This window comes from Chinchilla lanigera, unplaced genomic scaffold (genome assembly GCF_000276665.1).
Source record: "Chinchilla lanigera isolate Chin_1 unplaced genomic scaffold, ChiLan1.0 scaffold00160, whole genome shotgun sequence".
Classification (NCBI taxonomy): domain Eukaryota; kingdom Metazoa; phylum Chordata; class Mammalia; order Rodentia; family Chinchillidae; genus Chinchilla; species Chinchilla lanigera.
In genome coordinates this window covers 1,259,960-1,277,155 of record NW_004955561.1, presented here as the reverse complement: position 1 = coordinate 1,277,155, position 17,196 = coordinate 1,259,960, and the positions used below count along the sequence as shown (strand labels likewise).

Sequence of the window (17,196 nt, the reverse complement as noted above, 5' to 3'; positions counted from 1 at the left end):
GCAGCCACTGCGTCCGAGCGCGTGTGCAGAGGAGGCAGCCCGCCTGCCACCTGGGCCGGAAGAGGGGGTGGTTCCAGCTTGCTGGAGGAACCTGAGGTCACTGGTACCGAACCTATTAGTCTGAAAGTTCTTAAGAGGATCAGATCTGCTTTATCTTTGTGCGCCATCCTCAGGGTGCACCTGCTAGCCGGGCGTGCCGAGCATCCATATTAAACCAATAGGGTCGGGGCTGGGGTTGTGGCTTAGTGGCAGAGCTCTTCGCCTTGCATATACAAGGCCCTGCGTTCAATCCCAGCACCACAAAAAACAAAAAATAAAGTTCATCACTGCCAGTTGTAATGAAATATAAGAACCATTTAGTCTTGGAAAAGAGTAAGGTTCGGGTTAAAAAAAAACAAACAAACCACCAATGGGGTCATTGTCTCAAGTTTCACTCCTCAGTGCCTGCAAGGCCTTAGGCGACCCTGTCCCCTGTGACTGTCCCCTGTATGGCTATGGCACTCCACAGGCACTCAGTACTTGGTAGGCATTCCTGCAACAAATACTGGTTCGACAGGAAATGACAGTAGGGGTAAAACGAAAGCGATGTGCTATATCCCTGCTGCGTCGCAGTGAAGCAGAGGGGAAGGGCTGCTAAAGCGACCAAAGCACTTGGGTCAGGCTCCTAGGAAAGAACTCAAAACCACTGAAATCCCAGAGGAATCTGCAGTGGACTCATCTGGCAGTTGGCCAGCTTTGCAGATAGAGCTGTGCTCAAATCCTAACACTTAGACTTCCTAGTTAATTTTTCCAAACCTCGGTATGTTTGTGAAGATAATCAGCCTATTAACACACTCCATAGGTACTGTAGGAGTCAAATGAAACCATCTTATCTAAAGGTACTAGCAAGGACCTGCCACTCCAAAATAGGAGCTTCTCAGTCTCTTTGTTTTTTCAGTGGATTGAAGCCAGGTACTTCACACTGAACCACATCCCTCCAGCTAAGGTCTAAGTTGCCCACGCTGAGCTCATACTTGAAATCCTTCTGCCACAACCTCCCAGAGTGTTGGGCTTATAGGCGTGCACCACCACACCCTGCTGTTGTGTCTTGTAACTAGCATGCAGCGGTCAGCAACCACTTGGGCCCAATTACACACTATCCCTGGGCACAGCCTTCCCTTTGAGGGCTGGTAGAAGGCAAGAACAAATAATTCTAAGTAGACTTTTATTTTCTAAGAATCAATATATTTTATTCCTTTGAAATAAATACAAACCAGTCTGAAAGGTAGGGGAAAATCTATGGGAACGAGAAGGAAAGTGGGGACAGGCCCCAGTCTTCTTTTTAGTACCAAATGACTCTGGCGCGACCCGGAAACGCAGTTACAAATGAGAATAATTTAAATTCTCTGATAATTACATTATTTACAATAGCAGGGGAGGGGATCACCTAGTACCCCATTTCCAGGCTGGACAGGTGCCTGCTCCCCTCCACCAGCAGGGGCCTCAGGCCTCTAGGCAGTTTGAAGTCTCCTGGGATGAACAGGTGGCAGTGGTGGGATGGCCTGTGTTCTGCAGTGTCCTAGCAGTGGCCCACCACCCCACCCAACCATGCCCTGAGGCTTCTGGAGCTCTTTCTGACCTATGGGACTTCCCCTCTCCTTGCACTGAGTTGCCGTGGGTCCTTGGAGTGTTCTGTACAGTCCAGCTGCACTCAAGGCAGGAGGGACCTCCTCGACTCAGCTTCCCCTGAGACTGGCCCCAAGACCAGGAATGAGTCAGTGCAGAGGCCTGTGCCACTCCGGACAGTGAGCACAGGAAGGAGAGGGCATGGGGCTCTGAAGGCTGGGCTCTGCTGGGCAGGATCAGTCACTGTCGCTGGTCTCGCTGCTCTGCTCACCCTGCACCTTGCTGCGGTGCTGCAGCGCCCTGTGGTAGGCGATCTGTACTGACTTGCGGATGTTGGACTTCCGGCCCTCCAGCATCTTCTCTTTGTCGAGGTCCTGGTTCACACCCAAAGGGACCAGCTTAGTCCTGGGCAGCCACTGCCTGCAGGACAAAGTGAAGATCAAATAAATCATTTCAAGGAGAATAAGGACCAGCTTTCCTCACACCATTCATTCAAAAATACCTCCTGAGCTGGCATGGTGGCGCACACTCAGGAGGCTGAGCCAAGAGGATCACTGAGAGATTAAGGACATTCTGGGCTACACAGTGAGTTTAAGGCCAGCCTGAAATACATATCAAGACCTTATTCTCAAAACAAACAAAACCAAAACACACATACACACACACACACACACAAAAACATCCTGCGCACCCATAATGGCCAGACTGTTGGGCACTGGGGTGACAAGAGACCTAGAAACATAGTCTCTCTCCTCAAGAGACTGTACTCAGTCAACAGATATGCTAGAGGGGTAACGACAGGGTATTTTTAGTTGCAAAAACAAGCCCTGATCTAACTGGAAGTAGATGCCCTGTACCATTGACTCCAAGCAGACTTCATGGATAATAAATAGCATCTGCAGGAAACTTACTAAAAGATTACATATATAAATGTGACAGAATAAGAACTGAGAGTTTAAGGGTTTTTTTGGTCTCTTTGAGACAGGGTTTCACTATGCAGTTCAGGCTGGCCTCAAACTCACAGCAATCCTCCTCCCTCAGCCTCCTGAGTGCTGGGATTACAGGAGTGTCCCACCACCCTCTGCTAGAGTCTAAATATTAGCTTTATTTATGTGTTTAATTTTGTCTTCCTGAGATAGGGTCTCACTATGTAGTTTAGGCTGGCCTTGAACTCACAGCAATTCTCCTGCCTCAGCTCCTCAGTGCTGAGATTACAGGTTGTACCACCATGTCCAGCTAGTATGCTAGCTTTACCCGCATTCTGTCCCCTGGGAGGAAGTAGTGGAAAAAATAACTCTAGCAGCTGAGTGTAGGTGGGGAGCCACTCCAATATTTGTCACAATTACTGATGGTCTTTTGGCTTCTAGGTAAGCACTGTTTGTCAGCTACTGCCCACACACTACATCAGACTTAGGGTCAAAATAACCCTTGTGTGCAAGCTGTGCTCCAAGCCTTCCCCTGCGGATCTGTGGTAGTCTAGTCTGTTTACTGGAGTTTCTTGGCAGTCCGTCCCCATACCACACAGGGGTACTGTATCTGTGGCTGAGTCACAAAGTGCTCCCCTCTTTCCTTACCAAGTTCGTTTGTTGTCAAAGAAGAGAACGAGGTAGAGATGCTCTCGGGCTTCCTGGGTCATCTGCTCCCCGAGTTTTAGCACCTCCAGTGGGGGCACAGGGATGGGAACGCCGTGGTGAAACATACCTTCTCGGGGCATCTTTGGATCAATGATCTGAGGGTGCAACATGAGCCCAGTTTGTTTCAGTTCATTCTCTCATGTGTACCCACCCACGAGTTTGGGGATTACATCTCAAGTGGGGACAAAAGACCAAGCATGCTGCTAGGGCTCCACTGCTGGCCCTTGGCTTCTTCCTGTGGTGAATTATTCCCAAACCATAGGGGCAAGGAGGGGCAGAGACTGTTGGATGCAGCATGGGGTACTCTGAGGATGCACTGGCCTGAGCCTGTCTCCTGAAGAAGCCTGTGTGCCACAGCCTGTCAGGGAGCAGGGGAGTCTGAGCCTGGGGTTAGCAAACAAGGGGCAGGGCAGAGAGGTGCAGCCTACCAGAGCTGGGTATGACGGGTACCCTCGGCATTTGGCCCACACAAGGTCCAGAGCGTCCAAGGGAGAGTCCTCGTCCTCTGACAGCCAGCCAGCTCCCCGGCCCAGACTCTTCCTCACCACTTCACAGGAAAGGGAAGAAGGGGGCGGATCAGCAGTTGGGGCACCAGCAAGGCCCTGATACAGGCTCCCCAGCATCCCTGGCCCTGGGCGAGGGTACTTACTGCTGTGGCCCACGCCGCGGCCAGTGCCCACAGAGTAGGCCTCGTTCTCGGTGCCTGAGGTGTCCTCGCTGCTGTCCTCTGGGAAGGTGCCCCTTGAGAAGGAGGGCTTGCCCCGGCCTTGTTTGGAGGGTGTGGTACTGGGAACAGAGGATGGGAACATGGCTCAAAGGGAGGGAAGAAAGGGGGAATGGCAAGGTACATGTTCACCTTCGTTTAGGCCTGAGGTCTAGGCTTTTGCAAAGCAGAGAGAAGAAATTCAAACTCATACTCCCAGGGGTTGGGCTGGAGATCTGACTGAGGTAAGTGAGACAGAGGTGAGGGTAGTACATGGCCTGCATAAAGACAACTGCCACACCCGCCAATGTTAAAGAGAATATGGGCACTGGGAATTTTACGTGGCCTGTCTGGATTCCTATTTTAGTATAAGGTACCACAGCACACTGTTCTAAACCATCAGCTTAACTTGGGATGGCTCCCTGTCATGGTGCCACTGATCTAAGCTACTAATTTTGCAAGGAAACTGGGTTTGAGTCACCTGACTTCTGAGAGCCAAAGCCAGAGAGACCTGACAGGCAACCCCAGGAGTGGGTTTCCATCTGCAGGGCTGGTACCTGGTACGGTCTGAGGCAGCGCTGCTGCTGCTGCTGCTGCTGGACTCAGAGTCAGAGCTGCTCCGGGGAAGGCTGCAGTCATTGCGGTACACCAGGAAACTCTTCTTCACCGGCTGGTTTCCACTGCTGAAGCCATTGGCTGGCAAGTCTTGGGGGAGGGAGGGAGGAACCGGTCAGGAAGATGAGAATCAGGGACAGCACAGGGGCAAGAGGGACTCAGAGCTTGAGTTCTGCTTCTGGGCTGCAACATTCTTATACATTTGGCCAGCAGCTAGCTCTGGGCAGTGTCTACCACAGCAGGCCTCAGCCCCACCCTGCCCCTTGCTTCTCTGGCAGTTACAGGCCTCAGGACACAAATGACTTAAAGGGTAGGAGATCTCTGAGAAAATGAGAGGAGAAAAGGTAAAGCGATACAATGGAAGAGGCCCTGGTGGGACTCTGGCTGGTCCCTGAGTCTCCAGGCCTCCATCTTCCAGACCAGAGAGGATGGGACGAAAGGGTTCCTAAGGGCCCTTCTAGCTCTACCTTTTACAGGAAAGGGAGGGGTAGCAGGACATGCCAGGAAGAATGGCAGTGCTGAGCTCTCAGGGGCTGGTGATGATGGGAAGGCTCACCCATCGGGGGGTCTTCTGTGGACTTATCACTGTCGCTGTCTGAGCTCGAACTGGGCCGGGGGCTCCTACCCCGCTTGCGCTGACGCAGGGAGCCCATGATGGGGAGCTGGGGGGGTCCCACAGGACTGCCTCCGTGGCTGGGGGTCATCTGGCTCTCCCGGTTTTTGGGGGGCCGGCCCGGCCTCTTGGGCGGTCCAGCTGTCTTCGGGTTCTTTTTGGAGAACAGAACTGAGGTTCTCCTGCCCACCTCATGTGCGGGGGTTGAGGACATGTTGGGACCCAGGCCTGGAGCAGAGAAAGAGAGAAGGAGAGTTGGTGATGGGCCTGATGTGAGAAGAGCAGGTGTCCAGGGGCAGTTACTCCAGCTAGATGGAGAGATGACGTGGGGCCATGAGATTTGGAAGAGAGGCAGCTAAGAGGCCAGCCCCCAACTGTGACCCGAGGAGAGACTACAGCTAGCTGGGCAGAGAGACCTCTGCCTGGGGAATGGGAGGGCTGAGTACCTGCTGCCGAGCCCAAATATGACTTGTTCTGGGGTCTACCTGCTACGGGATTCAGACCTTTGCTTGTCTCCTGGCTGCTGCTCTCCTCCGTGGCACTGTCTGTCTGGCCATCCTTGTCACAGGCTGCTGGGTGGGGCATCAGACTGCCCCGGCTGGAGGGGCCGTGCCGCTCAGGCCCATCCCGTCCAGCCTCCCGCTGGTGGGCGAGCTTCCGCCTCAACGCTGTCATCTCTTTCTTGATCATTTTCGCACGGCGTGAACGGCCCACACTCTGTTTGCTGGCATTTACTTCATCCAGCCGTTCCAGCAACAACTTCAGCTGTTCCTCCACTGGCAGGTGCTTCTGGTTCTCCAGGAGGAGCAGCCGCTCTTCCTCTACTGTTAGGGGGAGGTTGAGGGGAATAGGTCAGATTCAGGGCAGCCCAATGGGCCCCTGAACCTCGCCAGGCAGCAAGAAGTTCCCTCTTCCCACCCTGGATTCTCCAGGAAACCGCTTTACAGGAGCAGCACTGGGATGTGAAATGCAGGCCCTGCTATCCTCTAGCCCAGGCTGGCTTCCGAGGGGACAGCTCTGGGGAGACTGTGCCCTGCTCAGCCTTGCTGCCCTCTACCTGCACTGCCTGCACTCAGGAGGCACTTCTAGCAAGGTTCTGGGGTTGGGCTGTATGTGCATGCACATGACTTATCACCCACCGTCCTCAGTGTGGTGTGGGACCTCATCTCCAGGCAAGTTGTGGGGGATATGCATGCCCGTCTCAAAGTCAATGCCCATTTTTTCTGCCTGGCGCCGGGCCTGACGGAGCACAGCACCACCCTGCTCACGGAGCCGTACTGCTGCCCTGTAGAAGATGGTGTCCTTGGCATTATACTTGAGGCAGTTGCTGATGATGAGGTTGAAGTCCTCCTCAAAATCATCAAAGTTCAAGTAGCGGTAAGCCTCCAAATTCTGCTTCATGGTGAAAAAGTCCATGGGCTTTTTGATGTGGTCCAGGTAGTCAGGTACCTGGGAGAGCAGGGTAGGGGTGTCTAAGTGGAGCCATGTTCTCACTCCCCAAATCCTTTCGCTAATAAACACCCCCTGAGATGCATCCAGCAGCCTCCTCCCACCAGTCAGAGGCAGGCATGTAGCACAAGGGCAAGGAAAGCTGGATCTAATCCTGACTGTACCAGTCACAAGCTGTGTGACACTGGCAAGTCATGGAATCTCTCTGGACCTACTTTTGCTTTCCTGGAAAATGATGATGGATATATAGGCAAATCTACCTCATAAAGCCACAAGCGGCTTCAGGGAGAAAATGTCTAGAGGAATCCTTTGGAAAAACCACCACCTTGCATCCCTCTTCCTTTTTTTAAATCTATCATCAAGATTTACAATAAGGGAGCTGTCTCAGGCCTCTCATTTTATACCTTTTAGAGAGAAGAGTCTGCCAGTCAGGACCTAGGGCTTCAGAGCTGGTTCTTTATGTGCTGAGCCTTCTAAAGTCTCCGCTCTAGGGTTCAGCACCCCCAGTGTCTTCCTGCCCTGGATTATTCCTTTGGCAGACTCAGTCCCTGCCTCTGGGGAGAAATGAAGATTGCCTCCCCTTCTGGGCCCTTGGGGTGTGATAGTGACAAGACAGAGTCCAGGTGACACATGTGGCTCTAGTTTATCCTCCCTGGAGCCACCAGCCCCTCTCTGCAGGGTTCCCAGATAGTCCCTGGCCCAGACCTGCAGTAGGGGTCCAACTGGGAGAAGAACAGAAAGAAGGAGGGGTGAAGGGAAGGGGTTCTTACTTCGTCCAATTCGGTTACCTCAGACAGAGGGACCGGCTCGCTGAAGATGTTGCCCGTGTCCTTCTCTTGGAGCTGCTCCAAGGTTTTTCGAAGCAGGATGAGGAAAGGTGTCAGCTGCATCTCCATGGCGATCTGCTGGACCTTGATCTGACATGAAAAAGCCTGATCAGCTAGCCCTGGCCAGCCTCTGGCACAGGTCTAAGAGATGGTCCCACCCAGCCTGCGTGCTCATCTGCCTTCCCGCTGCCACAGCTGGGGCTGCCCACTCAGCCCACTTTCCCCAAGGCCCCAGCCAGCAAGGCCTTCCCCGCCTTTAAATTCCCAGTGTGAGGTCCGGGGTCACTAAACTGGGACTCCATTTATGTCTCCCATGACCCTGGGCCTCCCACGGGTCAAGTGCACAGAGTACAGGAAGACACAAGTACAGCACTGGGCCTGATTCCCGGCCAGGGCAGCCCTACTACTCCTTTTGGCCCTGGCACTCACCGTCTCCCTTTTCAGCTTCTCCCGCTTGCGGATCAGTTCTACCAGCAGCCGAGCTCGCTCTAGGTCATGCCGGAGCCGCTGCCATGACTTGAGCTGTTCTTTGAGGGCCCAGTTCTTATCCTCAGAATCTCTCTGTAGAGGCAAAGGGGGATCAGGAGATGATGAGAGCCCAAGGATAGAACCAGCAGTGAGGGGGACCCCAGGGACCCTGGGTGAAAAGGCGGCGCAAGCCCAAAGAGGGTACGCAGTAATTTATTGCTAGCCCCTTGTCTGTGTGTATCTAGGGCCTGGCACAAAGTGAAGGCTTGCTGTTTTGGGGAAAGAAATAAATGAACTTAGAGCAATAGTGCCTTTCTGTTGAGCTGATAATGCACAGATCCTGTCTGGGTCTGTGGGAGGGCCAGCATAACAAAGCAAACAGCCTACATGCTCTGACAGGGAGGGCAGTTCCCACAGCCCACAGGGTGCTAGACACAGTACCCCAACTTGGTCACAGTTCCTCTGGGACTGGAGGTGTGTCTGCAGGCGACGCAGCAGCGGGACCCCATTCCGGGACTGCCTCTTCAGTGTCCAGTAGCTATGCAGCCTCTGCATGAACTGGCTCTTCCGCTGGATGGTCAGGCGGTTGGTGATCTTACTGAGCCTAGGGCCAGGGAACAAAGAGAACACCTGCTGGTCCCGATTCTCTTAGAGCAGAGGGCCTGGCCAGGAGAGTTCCTGCCTAAGGATGAACAGAGATCACTCTCCTGGGGAAATGGCCCAGGACTCAGGGTCAAGACAAAGAACAATGACTATGGCCATCAGCGGCACTGCAGTAGACAGGTACTAGGCCTCCAGCACCAAACACTCCTAACCTGCCCAACTACCCCAGGGTCAGGAGGTTCAATTTCCAAGACTGCTGGAGTCAGGGTAGCCCAGGGCACTGCTCAGCCCTGGGAGCCCCACTCAGAGGTTGGGAGGTTTCAAGATAAAGCACACATAGCTTCTTGGCCATCTGGCTAACATCAAGTGACAATAAACTACAAATGTACAATTGAAACCTGTGGTGAATCAACCAAACAACAGCAGAGTTAAAGATATCTGGAGGTGCCAGGCCAGAAGCAGCAGCTCACCCTCTGACTTTTCTATTATTGCTGTTGGTGCTGGGAAGGAAGCCGGGGCCTCACACATGCTAAGCACACGCGCCACCAGCGCAATCTCCCCGGCCTCTCCACAACCTCTGGGCCTTCCCTTCCCCACTCTCCCTTCTTTCTCTCTTCACGGTCAGACCACACCTCTCCACTGTGGCAGTCCCTCCTCTTTCTTCCTAATGAAACATACCTACCATCAACATAAAGGGTGGTTTCCAACACCTGTTAGGTCTGCCAGGTAAAGTCCACTTTGCCAGCTCCTAACGTAGTACGAGTCGGGTTGACTTGCTAATGGTAACATCTTTCGGAATTTATTTTACTTCTATGCAGTTCCTGACAGCACCAAGGTAAGCCAGCCCAGCCCCTCTGCTTAGGCTGTCCATTCCTTCCCAGGAGGCCACTCCACCCCACCTGCTCCCCACTCACCTGTGTGGCGGGATGCAGGGCACAGACACCACAGGCGCTGCTGCCCGCTTCTCAGCCAGGATCTTCCGCGCCTTCTTCATCTTGATGCGGGACTTGGCCTTGGCCTTCTTGACCTTCTCTGAGCTCCAGCCCTTACCCTCTTCCTCCTCTTCTTCCTCCTCTTCCTCCCCCTCGCTGTGGGACAGGGCAGGCAGGCGGCGCGCAGAACCTGGGGGGGTGTGGATGTCGCAGTAGGCTGTCTTGCGGACGCTGAAGGAGGTGCCGTTGGCGCCTGTCTCCCGCACAGGCTCCATTTTCATGTAAAGGCCGGCTTGCTGGGCACACGTGACATGGAAGGCTGTGTAGCAGTTGGCTTTGTGGCACTGGATGCAGGCCCCCGAGCCACGCTGCTTGCAAATGTAGCAGGTGAGCTTCCAGCGAGCTGGAGGGATGTGCTCAATGCTGTCAATAGGCTCTAGGAAGACCGTGTTGGCAAAGCAGACCTCGGGGATCCACAGGGCACACACCACGTGTGCCCAGCGCCCATCATCTGTCTGCTTGAAGGCACCACCCTTGTTGGGGCACAGGGCACAGTCCACAGCACGGGACGGTGACTGCAGGCAACGGCGGCACAGCCATTGGCCCTCAGGGATGTAGGGGACACCATAGCACTCCTGGTGCACGGCCAGGTTGCACATGTCACAGAAGAGGATAACGTTACTGTTCTGGCACTCGCCATCATTACAGATACAGCATACAGCGTCCTCGTCCACCAGGGCATTGGGGTCGCCTTTGTTGTGACTCTCAAAGTAAGATTCCTTTTCCAGCCGGTCCATCAGGTACTCAAAGATCTCCTGAGGGATGGGACTCACGCCTTCTGTCTTCCGCCGCTCATTCATGATATCCAGCCAGATGTAGTCCTCCTCGTCCATGTCATACTCCACTTCCTCATCCAGCTCCTCTGCAGACTTCTCGATGTACCTGCAGTGCACAAAGGCAGCTCAGCAGCCCACAGATGAGACCTCCCTCCCTCACAGGCAGGAGTCATATCTGCCACCAAGCACTTCCTCTACACCTGTGCCTGACACATGGCACCTAGCTCCAGCCCTACCTTAACCCAGACACCACAGACACCATAGACACCACACTTTTTCCTACTTGCAGAAAGCAGACTTAAGACTTGGAAAGTCACTGAGCCTGCCTCAGCCCGCTTCTGAGATGTGGTAAAGCAGGCCTGTCTCCTAAGCTTGCATCCTTGGTGAGACGTGATACCACCTTCTGGGGACAGAGACCCGGCCAGATTCCCAAGAACAGCAGGGTGGGGCAGCTGGGACCCATTGTGGTCATCTGGGGGATGGAGCAAGGAGTTGGGAAAGGAGGTCTCTGGCAATCACATTATGCCCCACCCCATACTGTAGCTCAATGTGAAGGTCCTGAGTTCAACCCTTTGTACCACTAAAAAAGAATGTCCTAAGTCAAGTGGCACATTCGGGGACTCAACTCAGGGCCCCACACATGCTAAGCAGGTGATCTAGGACAGGTACAACCCCAGCCCAGAAATCATGCTTTGGGACAGGATGGCAAGGCCTCAACGAGAACTGCCATGGGTCTTCACTCTGTGGCTGCCAGTGCCAGACCCTAGGCATTCTGTCTGCTCCTGGACAGCCTCGGGAGGTAGCACAGCAGCTATGAACAAATGTAGTAACTTAGCACCATATCCAGCTCACACGTACCGGGCTTCACGCTATGTCACTACATTTGTGCTCACCACAACCACAGGGTCAGGGTTCTCACACCCTTGCTTTTAAGTAAGGAAACAGAAGTTTTGAGAAGTTAATTAAGTGCTGGACACAGGCAGATCACACAACATGGGAACGGCAGAGCTGGCATCCAGCCTCCAGCCCCAGCACTCCACCTCTGTCCTGCATACTGACCATGTCACTGGGCCTGAGTAGAGGCTGTGCCAGGTACCTGTGACCCAGAGCGCACCTGTCATCCTCACTATGCCCTAGGTGGCCTGGCCTCTGGCACTGTAAAACTGCAGGGAACAGTGGGAGAAATGGGGCTTTGGCTTCTGACACACCTGGAAGCTTGCCTCTGATACACTGTGACCTTTAGGACATTACTCCTCTGCTGTGAACCTCAGTTTTACTGCTGATAGAATAAGAATACTACCTATTCACAAAGATGTCATCAGGATTAAACAGAACTACAAAAAAGAATGTCCCGCCAGGTAGGGTGGCACTCTGGGAGGCTGAAGCAGGAGGACTACAAGTCTAAGCCCAGCCTGGGTAACTTAGTAAGACCCTGTTTCAAAAAATAAGGGTTGGGGATGTAGCTCAGTGAGAAGGTCCTGGGTTCAAACCCCAGTATCACAAAAAACAATGTTGTATATCAAGTGGCGCATAATAGGGCCTACAAAATGTTATGGCCATTTCTGCTCTCTTCTCTCTACATGAGAAGTGGGCTTATAACAGGCCAGCTGCACACAGGCTCTGAGCCACCGTCTGGGCCTGCGCAACAGTGGGTAAGGTAGGCAACTAAGCCTCCGGGCCTTGGTTTCCTCGCCTATGAAGTGGTGATGCTAATTCAAACCTATGTCACACTGCTGATGTAAGCAGGAAATGAGTTAATATGGGTGAGTTTTGAGAATAGGGCTTGGCATGGAATAGTACTCATTACATGTTAACTTTTACCAGCCTCTGTACAGCCCTAAACCACCTTGCCATGCACTGCAGTTGTTTACATGTCTGCCTCTTCTGCAGAGATCATGTCCAATTCACCACTCAGAGACAGTGCTCAGTGTGGTGCATTTGAAAAGCATTTTGGAGTGGTAGGGAAGAGAGGAGAATGTTGTCCTTTATCTCTTCCCCAGGGTGACTGCCACCTCCCCTCTTTGAACAGAGGGCTGGTGTGAACCATCTGGGCCTTGCACCAGCTCTCTTGAACACCTGGTCTCACCCTTTCTTCTGCCACGACGCATGTGACATTATGTGGTAGCACATAACACACTCCCACAGGCTCCCAGATTCTAGGCTGTGGCACAGATAAGGTAGGCTGTGTGTCATGTACAATTCTGGTGCATCAGATGACACACCACTCTGCCTCCCCCTCACAGAAGCACATGAGAAGTGAACAAGAGACAGTGTTGTACTAGAGGAATGGCCTTGGTGCTTCTGGAATTTATGAAGAAAGTCAATCTCTTCCAAAGCCTGGGCAGTTTCGCTAACAATGGTGATTTCACTCAATATACCTAATAGCTGATTGCAATGCAACTGCAAACTGCTCTTCTAAAGAGCAGGTCTAACCCCAAGAAGAGTGAATCTGGGAGGAAGGAGGAACAATACGAGCGGAATGAGCAGGGCTGGGAAGGACCAGACTGGACTGCCTAGCAGAGGAGATTGAAGAGCCAGTAGGAGGGACAGGCCTGGAAAGGGACCTGAGTTTTGGAGGTGAGAGGGAAGGGCACTCAGTGCTAACAGAACGGAAAGAGAGTGGGGAACCAGAAGGAAATGCAACTGGTCTGAATAGGTGAAAGAAAGGACAATAGGAGAGAGATGCATTAAAACTCAGATGGGAGGGGGGAGTGACCTATTGGCTCTTATCACTTGTATCTCCCCAGATTTTCTCTTAAGAACTGACGTTTAATAGAACATCGTGTGGACTGCACTTTTGTAAAAACTGCTTTTTTCTTTCTTTCTTTCTTTCTTTCTTTCTTTCTTTCTTTCTTTCTTTTTTTTTTTTTTTGGAGACAGGGTCTTGCTATGCAGTTCAGGCTGGCCTTGAGCTCACCTTGTAGCCCAGGCTGGCCTCAAACTTGCAATGATCCTCCTGCCTCAGCCTCCCTAGTGCTGGGATTACAGGCATGCGCCACCAGGCCTGGCAAAAACTGCTTTTCGTATGAAAAATCTTTCAGGCTGATTAGATGACAACAAAATGTGACCCTTAACTAAATCACCAGAAAGCCCTCTTTGCTTGGAGGCCAAGCATCTAGGTTTTACTCTGGTTTCTGTAGCATCCTTGAGCTAGAATTTCTGTATGTAGCTTTACCCCCACATTTTCCCAACTCCTTTCTCATTCACCTCGGGTTATGAGAATGTAGTCTTACTGTGCCTCTGACTTCAAGAGAAGCCACTGTAACTAACTTTTGGAAGGAATGGGGTACAGAGAGAAAAGTGAGATAAATAAAAGGGCCGTTGGAGAAGTCCAAAGCACAGGCAGTGGAAACACTGCTGAGGACGCTAAAGGCTGGAGATAACAGGGCAGATCATGGGAAAAAAACCTCTCCACAGACTCACAAGCTGCTTTTAGGACCTTGTGAAATCAGTAACTAGTCTTTTACCCTTAGGTAGGCAGAGGAATACTATGCCTGCTGGGGGACAGGGTCTCTAGGACATCAGAAGCTGGGTGCATCCCCAAGTTCACTCAGTGAGGGAGGGAGAGGCAGGAAGCAGAAACGAGATCTGTTGGTACAGGGAAGAACAGTGCAGCTTTGGAGTCAGGAGGACCTGGCTTTTATTCCTAGCTCAGCTACCTACTGGCATACTGATGTCTGGCACACTTTCTGGACCCTGAGCTCTTCATCTGTGAAATGAGAACAATCCCTAGCTGAGAGCTGTGAGGCTGGGGGAGTGGCTACAAAGAGTGAATTGGGGCCAGCAGCATGTGGCAGTGCAGAGTGAGTACCATCATTAGCAGAGGTTCACTTCCTCTGTCTGGCAAGGCCAGCTTTTTTCTGCTGTCCTTTGCCCCTGACATTCTCCTAGCTACCTGTCACTTGCTCTGGCTGTTGCATCCTGTTTGGCCATTTTGCCAGGGGTGAGAGGTAATGCCGGCCTTACCGGTAATAGGAAGTCGGCCGGGGTGGTGCGTCAGGGGTGTCCTGCTCCAGCTCCCGGTACACCACCTCTGGCAGCTTGGGTGTGGCACTTGCGGAAGCATTATGGTGGTGGTGATGGTTGGAATCCTTGCGTTTCTCCTTGTTCTTATGCTTGCCTGATTTGGGAGTTGTAGCTGGTGTCTCAGTGTTCTCCTTGTTGCTGCCATTCTCAGGGGCCTCCTCAGGGGCCTCCTCATCCTCTGACACCACGTCCAGGTTGTCAAAGATGCTGATGCGGTGGACACGGCCATGCAGGTCCACCTCCACCATGCGCTGGGCCTGTGCGTAGCTCATCACCTCACGGCCTGGTGACTGGGAGACCTCTGAAGGGCTCGGTGACTGCTTGTTGGCTGGACGAGACTGGCGCCCCTTCTTCTTGTGCTTGCGGAGTGGAGTCTGCTGTGGGGGCGGCGGGTTGTCGTGGTCATAGTGGTACAGGTGGTACTCGATGCCACTGTAACTCTTGTAAACCTTGCGACAGGTCTCCACAGGGCACTCGTATGGTGGCTTAGTTGCCCGCAAGTTGTGGCAGAAAGTTTTCACATCAAAGTCCACCCCCATGCTGTCACATCTGGAATACACAGCACAAACTTTATGGAAGAGCTCCCGCCCACCTGCCCCAGAAACCTACTCTCTTTAGTCTCTGTCCTCAGTGGTCACCAGATCTTGGCCAGCCCACCTTTCTAGCATCTCCAAAGTCTATCTCCACCATAGCTTTGGTCTGGGACTGGGTACCCCTTGCCTAGACATCCTGCCTGGTGTCTCATCTCCTTTAGCCCAATCTCACACCATTTGGCCAGACTGATCTTTCTACTAGGTAGCAATGATCACATGAGTCTCTTGAACAAAAGCCTCCTGATGCTTTCCACTTACTTCAGGATAAAATCCAAGTTTTCTGTGATGACATTTTAGACACTGCTTTCACTATCCGTTTTCCTTTTTCGACTCTTTTCACCACTTACAGCTCTCTGGTGGGCCACTCGTCATTCTTCAAAACCCAACTCAGGTGTCACATTTGTTATGTCTTCTCTAACTCTCCACAGGGAGCTGTCTTTCCAGATCCTTCCATTCTCATCTCCAGCATGACATTTAACACACTGCAAGTTGTCTTCTCACTGGACCGAGGCCTATCACACAAAACAGAGAGCCTACCCACTTCTATAGGCATGCACTGGGCACTATTTTTGGCAAATGAATGAACAGCTGAATGGTCTTTATTAGCCCAGGCAGAAGCTTGAATGGCTGGCCAATGAATTAGCCCTGGACTCCAACAGAAGTTAGTAGACCACAGAATTAGCTCATTTCTAAAGTCTTAATTTGGATCCTCACCCTGGCCCTGGATTGAGTGTATGCTGTGAAGCCAAAGCGAAAGCTAAAGGCCAGGTGTGATGACACACAACTGTAACCCCAGAACTTGAGGCTGAGGCAGGAGGATCGCTGTGAATTTGAGACCGGCCTGGGCCACAAAGTGAGCTTAAGGCCAGCCTGAACTGCACAGCGAGACCCTGTCTCAAAAAGACAAAAAACCAAACCAAACCAAAACAAAACCCCAAAGTGAAAGCTGAGGTCATTTACTCAGGAATAGCAGCATTTAAGTTCCTCATTCACCCATTCCTGCAACATTAACTGAGTGTTAAGGAAGTGCAGGTCCTACAGGTACAAACAGGAACAGGACAAACTAGGAATGCTCAGCTCCAGGCTGATCCTTAGGGGCTGCCCCCTCAATCTTCCTGGGTGAGTGGAGACAGCAGATGGCACCAAACCCCAGGATGCTGGCTTGGGCAGAGACTGTCCCAATTTCTCTCGGCCTAGTTGAGTTCAACAATTCAGCCAGGAGCTTAGCACTATCCCAGGCAAGGCCACCCTGCTCAGGATAAACAATGACCCCGCTAGGCCTCTCTTCTCCTGAAGCTTAACTGAGCAATTGGGCTGCTCCAGCCCCTCTGTCAGCAGCCCTGGGCTTCCACAACATTAACAGCTACACATTCAAGTCAACTCCCTCCTACTTCCTACCTGCAGCCGCGTCTTTAAACACAAACCAATCGGAGCTACAAACAAGTTCTCCTCTTTCCAAGCAGGGCCCCAGGTGAACAGCTCTGGCTCTGCTCCCCTGGCTTCCCAAGTGGCAGGGCGTCCACAGCAACGTCCCGCTGGGACTCGGCAACGCAGGCACAGGGATCAGAGGAAAACTCAAGACCTCAAAGCCCTCGGGGAGCGCCCGGGGCCCCGGGGTTGGGCCGCTGCCTCAGCTCCCACCTCCCCTGGCTGAAGGAAGTGGAGGGCGGGGCTCCCGGGGCCGGCAGCCTTCTCTCCCGGATGCCGCAGGGTTTCCCCTTTGTCAAAGTGGAGCAAATTAAGTGAGGCCCTCTCCTGCCACTGGCCGGGGCAGCCCGGAGGATCCGGAGGCAGGGCCGACGCACTGTCAGTTCCCGGGCTTCAGCGCCCGCAGAGCCACTCTGCCCAGGCCCGCACTCACCGGCCACCTCGAGTCCGGGATCATCGCCGGGGCCTCGACTCCCCTGGGGAGGCCGGCGGGAAAGACGGGCCGGGAGGGCGTCCCGATCCGGAGGTCACAGAGTTCGCCTCCCCGCCCGGCCGCCCCGCGCCGGCCCGGCTCCCCGATTCCCGCGCTGACCCCGCCGCCCCGGTCCTGCCGGCGCCCCAGCGTTCCGGCCTGGCCGGCCCCCGCCCGTCCCGCGAGCCTCTGGTAGCCTGGGCTTGGGTCTTCGCCGCGGGAACAAAGGAGGCTCCCGTAGGCAGCAGGGGACAGGCGGCGGACACGGGACGGCAAAGGCAGTGGCAGCGGTGGCGGAGGCGACGGCGTCTGCGCAGGGTAAACGCGGCGTCCAGGCGCGCAGAGCTGCACTTTCGCCACGGCCCTCCCCTCCCCGTTGTGGCTCGAGAGGC

General features: G+C 53.4%; 1 protein-coding gene across 7 annotated transcripts; it reads right to left on the bottom strand.

Moving 5' to 3' along the window:
* Positions 1-1,202: 1,202 nt before the first annotated feature.
* Positions 1,203-16,919, bottom strand: Brpf1 (bromodomain and PHD finger containing, 1). 7 transcript variants are annotated; one of them, XM_005413026.2, is made up of 14 exons: positions 16,766-16,916; positions 14,252-14,860; positions 9,432-10,391; positions 8,356-8,518; positions 7,876-8,007; positions 7,390-7,536; positions 6,310-6,619; positions 5,674-5,994; positions 5,114-5,398; positions 4,500-4,647; positions 3,889-4,025; positions 3,668-3,786; positions 3,180-3,334; positions 1,203-2,025 (listed from the first exon to the last, which is right to left on the bottom strand). In XM_005413026.2, the coding sequence occupies exons 2-14, from the start codon at positions 14,848-14,850 to the stop codon at positions 1,842-1,844; spliced, it is 3,660 nt and encodes a 1,219-aa protein (XP_005413083.1). In that variant the 5' UTR covers positions 14,851-14,860; positions 16,766-16,916; the 3' UTR covers positions 1,203-1,841. The 7 variants fall into 7 exon arrangements, with proteins under 7 accessions (XP_005413083.1, XP_005413084.1, XP_005413080.1 ...); XM_005413027.2 differs by having other exon boundaries at positions 7,408-7,536; XM_005413023.2 differs by having other exon boundaries at positions 3,668-4,025; positions 7,408-7,536; positions 16,766-16,919.
* Positions 16,920-17,196: the final 277 nt, after the last annotated feature.

Excerpts from the sequence above, each read along its gene's own strand:
- Brpf1 (XM_005413023.2), bottom strand. The coding sequence starts at position 14,850 with ATGGGGGTGGACTTTGATGTGAAAACTTTCTGCCACAACTTGCGGGCA. Across the intron at positions 10,392-14,251 it reads CGGCCGACTTCCTATTACCG|GTACATCGAGAAGTCTGCAG; the intron begins GTAAGGCCGGCA and ends TGTGCACTGCAG. Across the intron at positions 5,995-6,309 it reads CCCACACCACACTGAGGACG|TAGAGGAAGAGCGGCTGCTC; the intron begins GTGGGTGATAAG and ends TCCCCCTAACAG.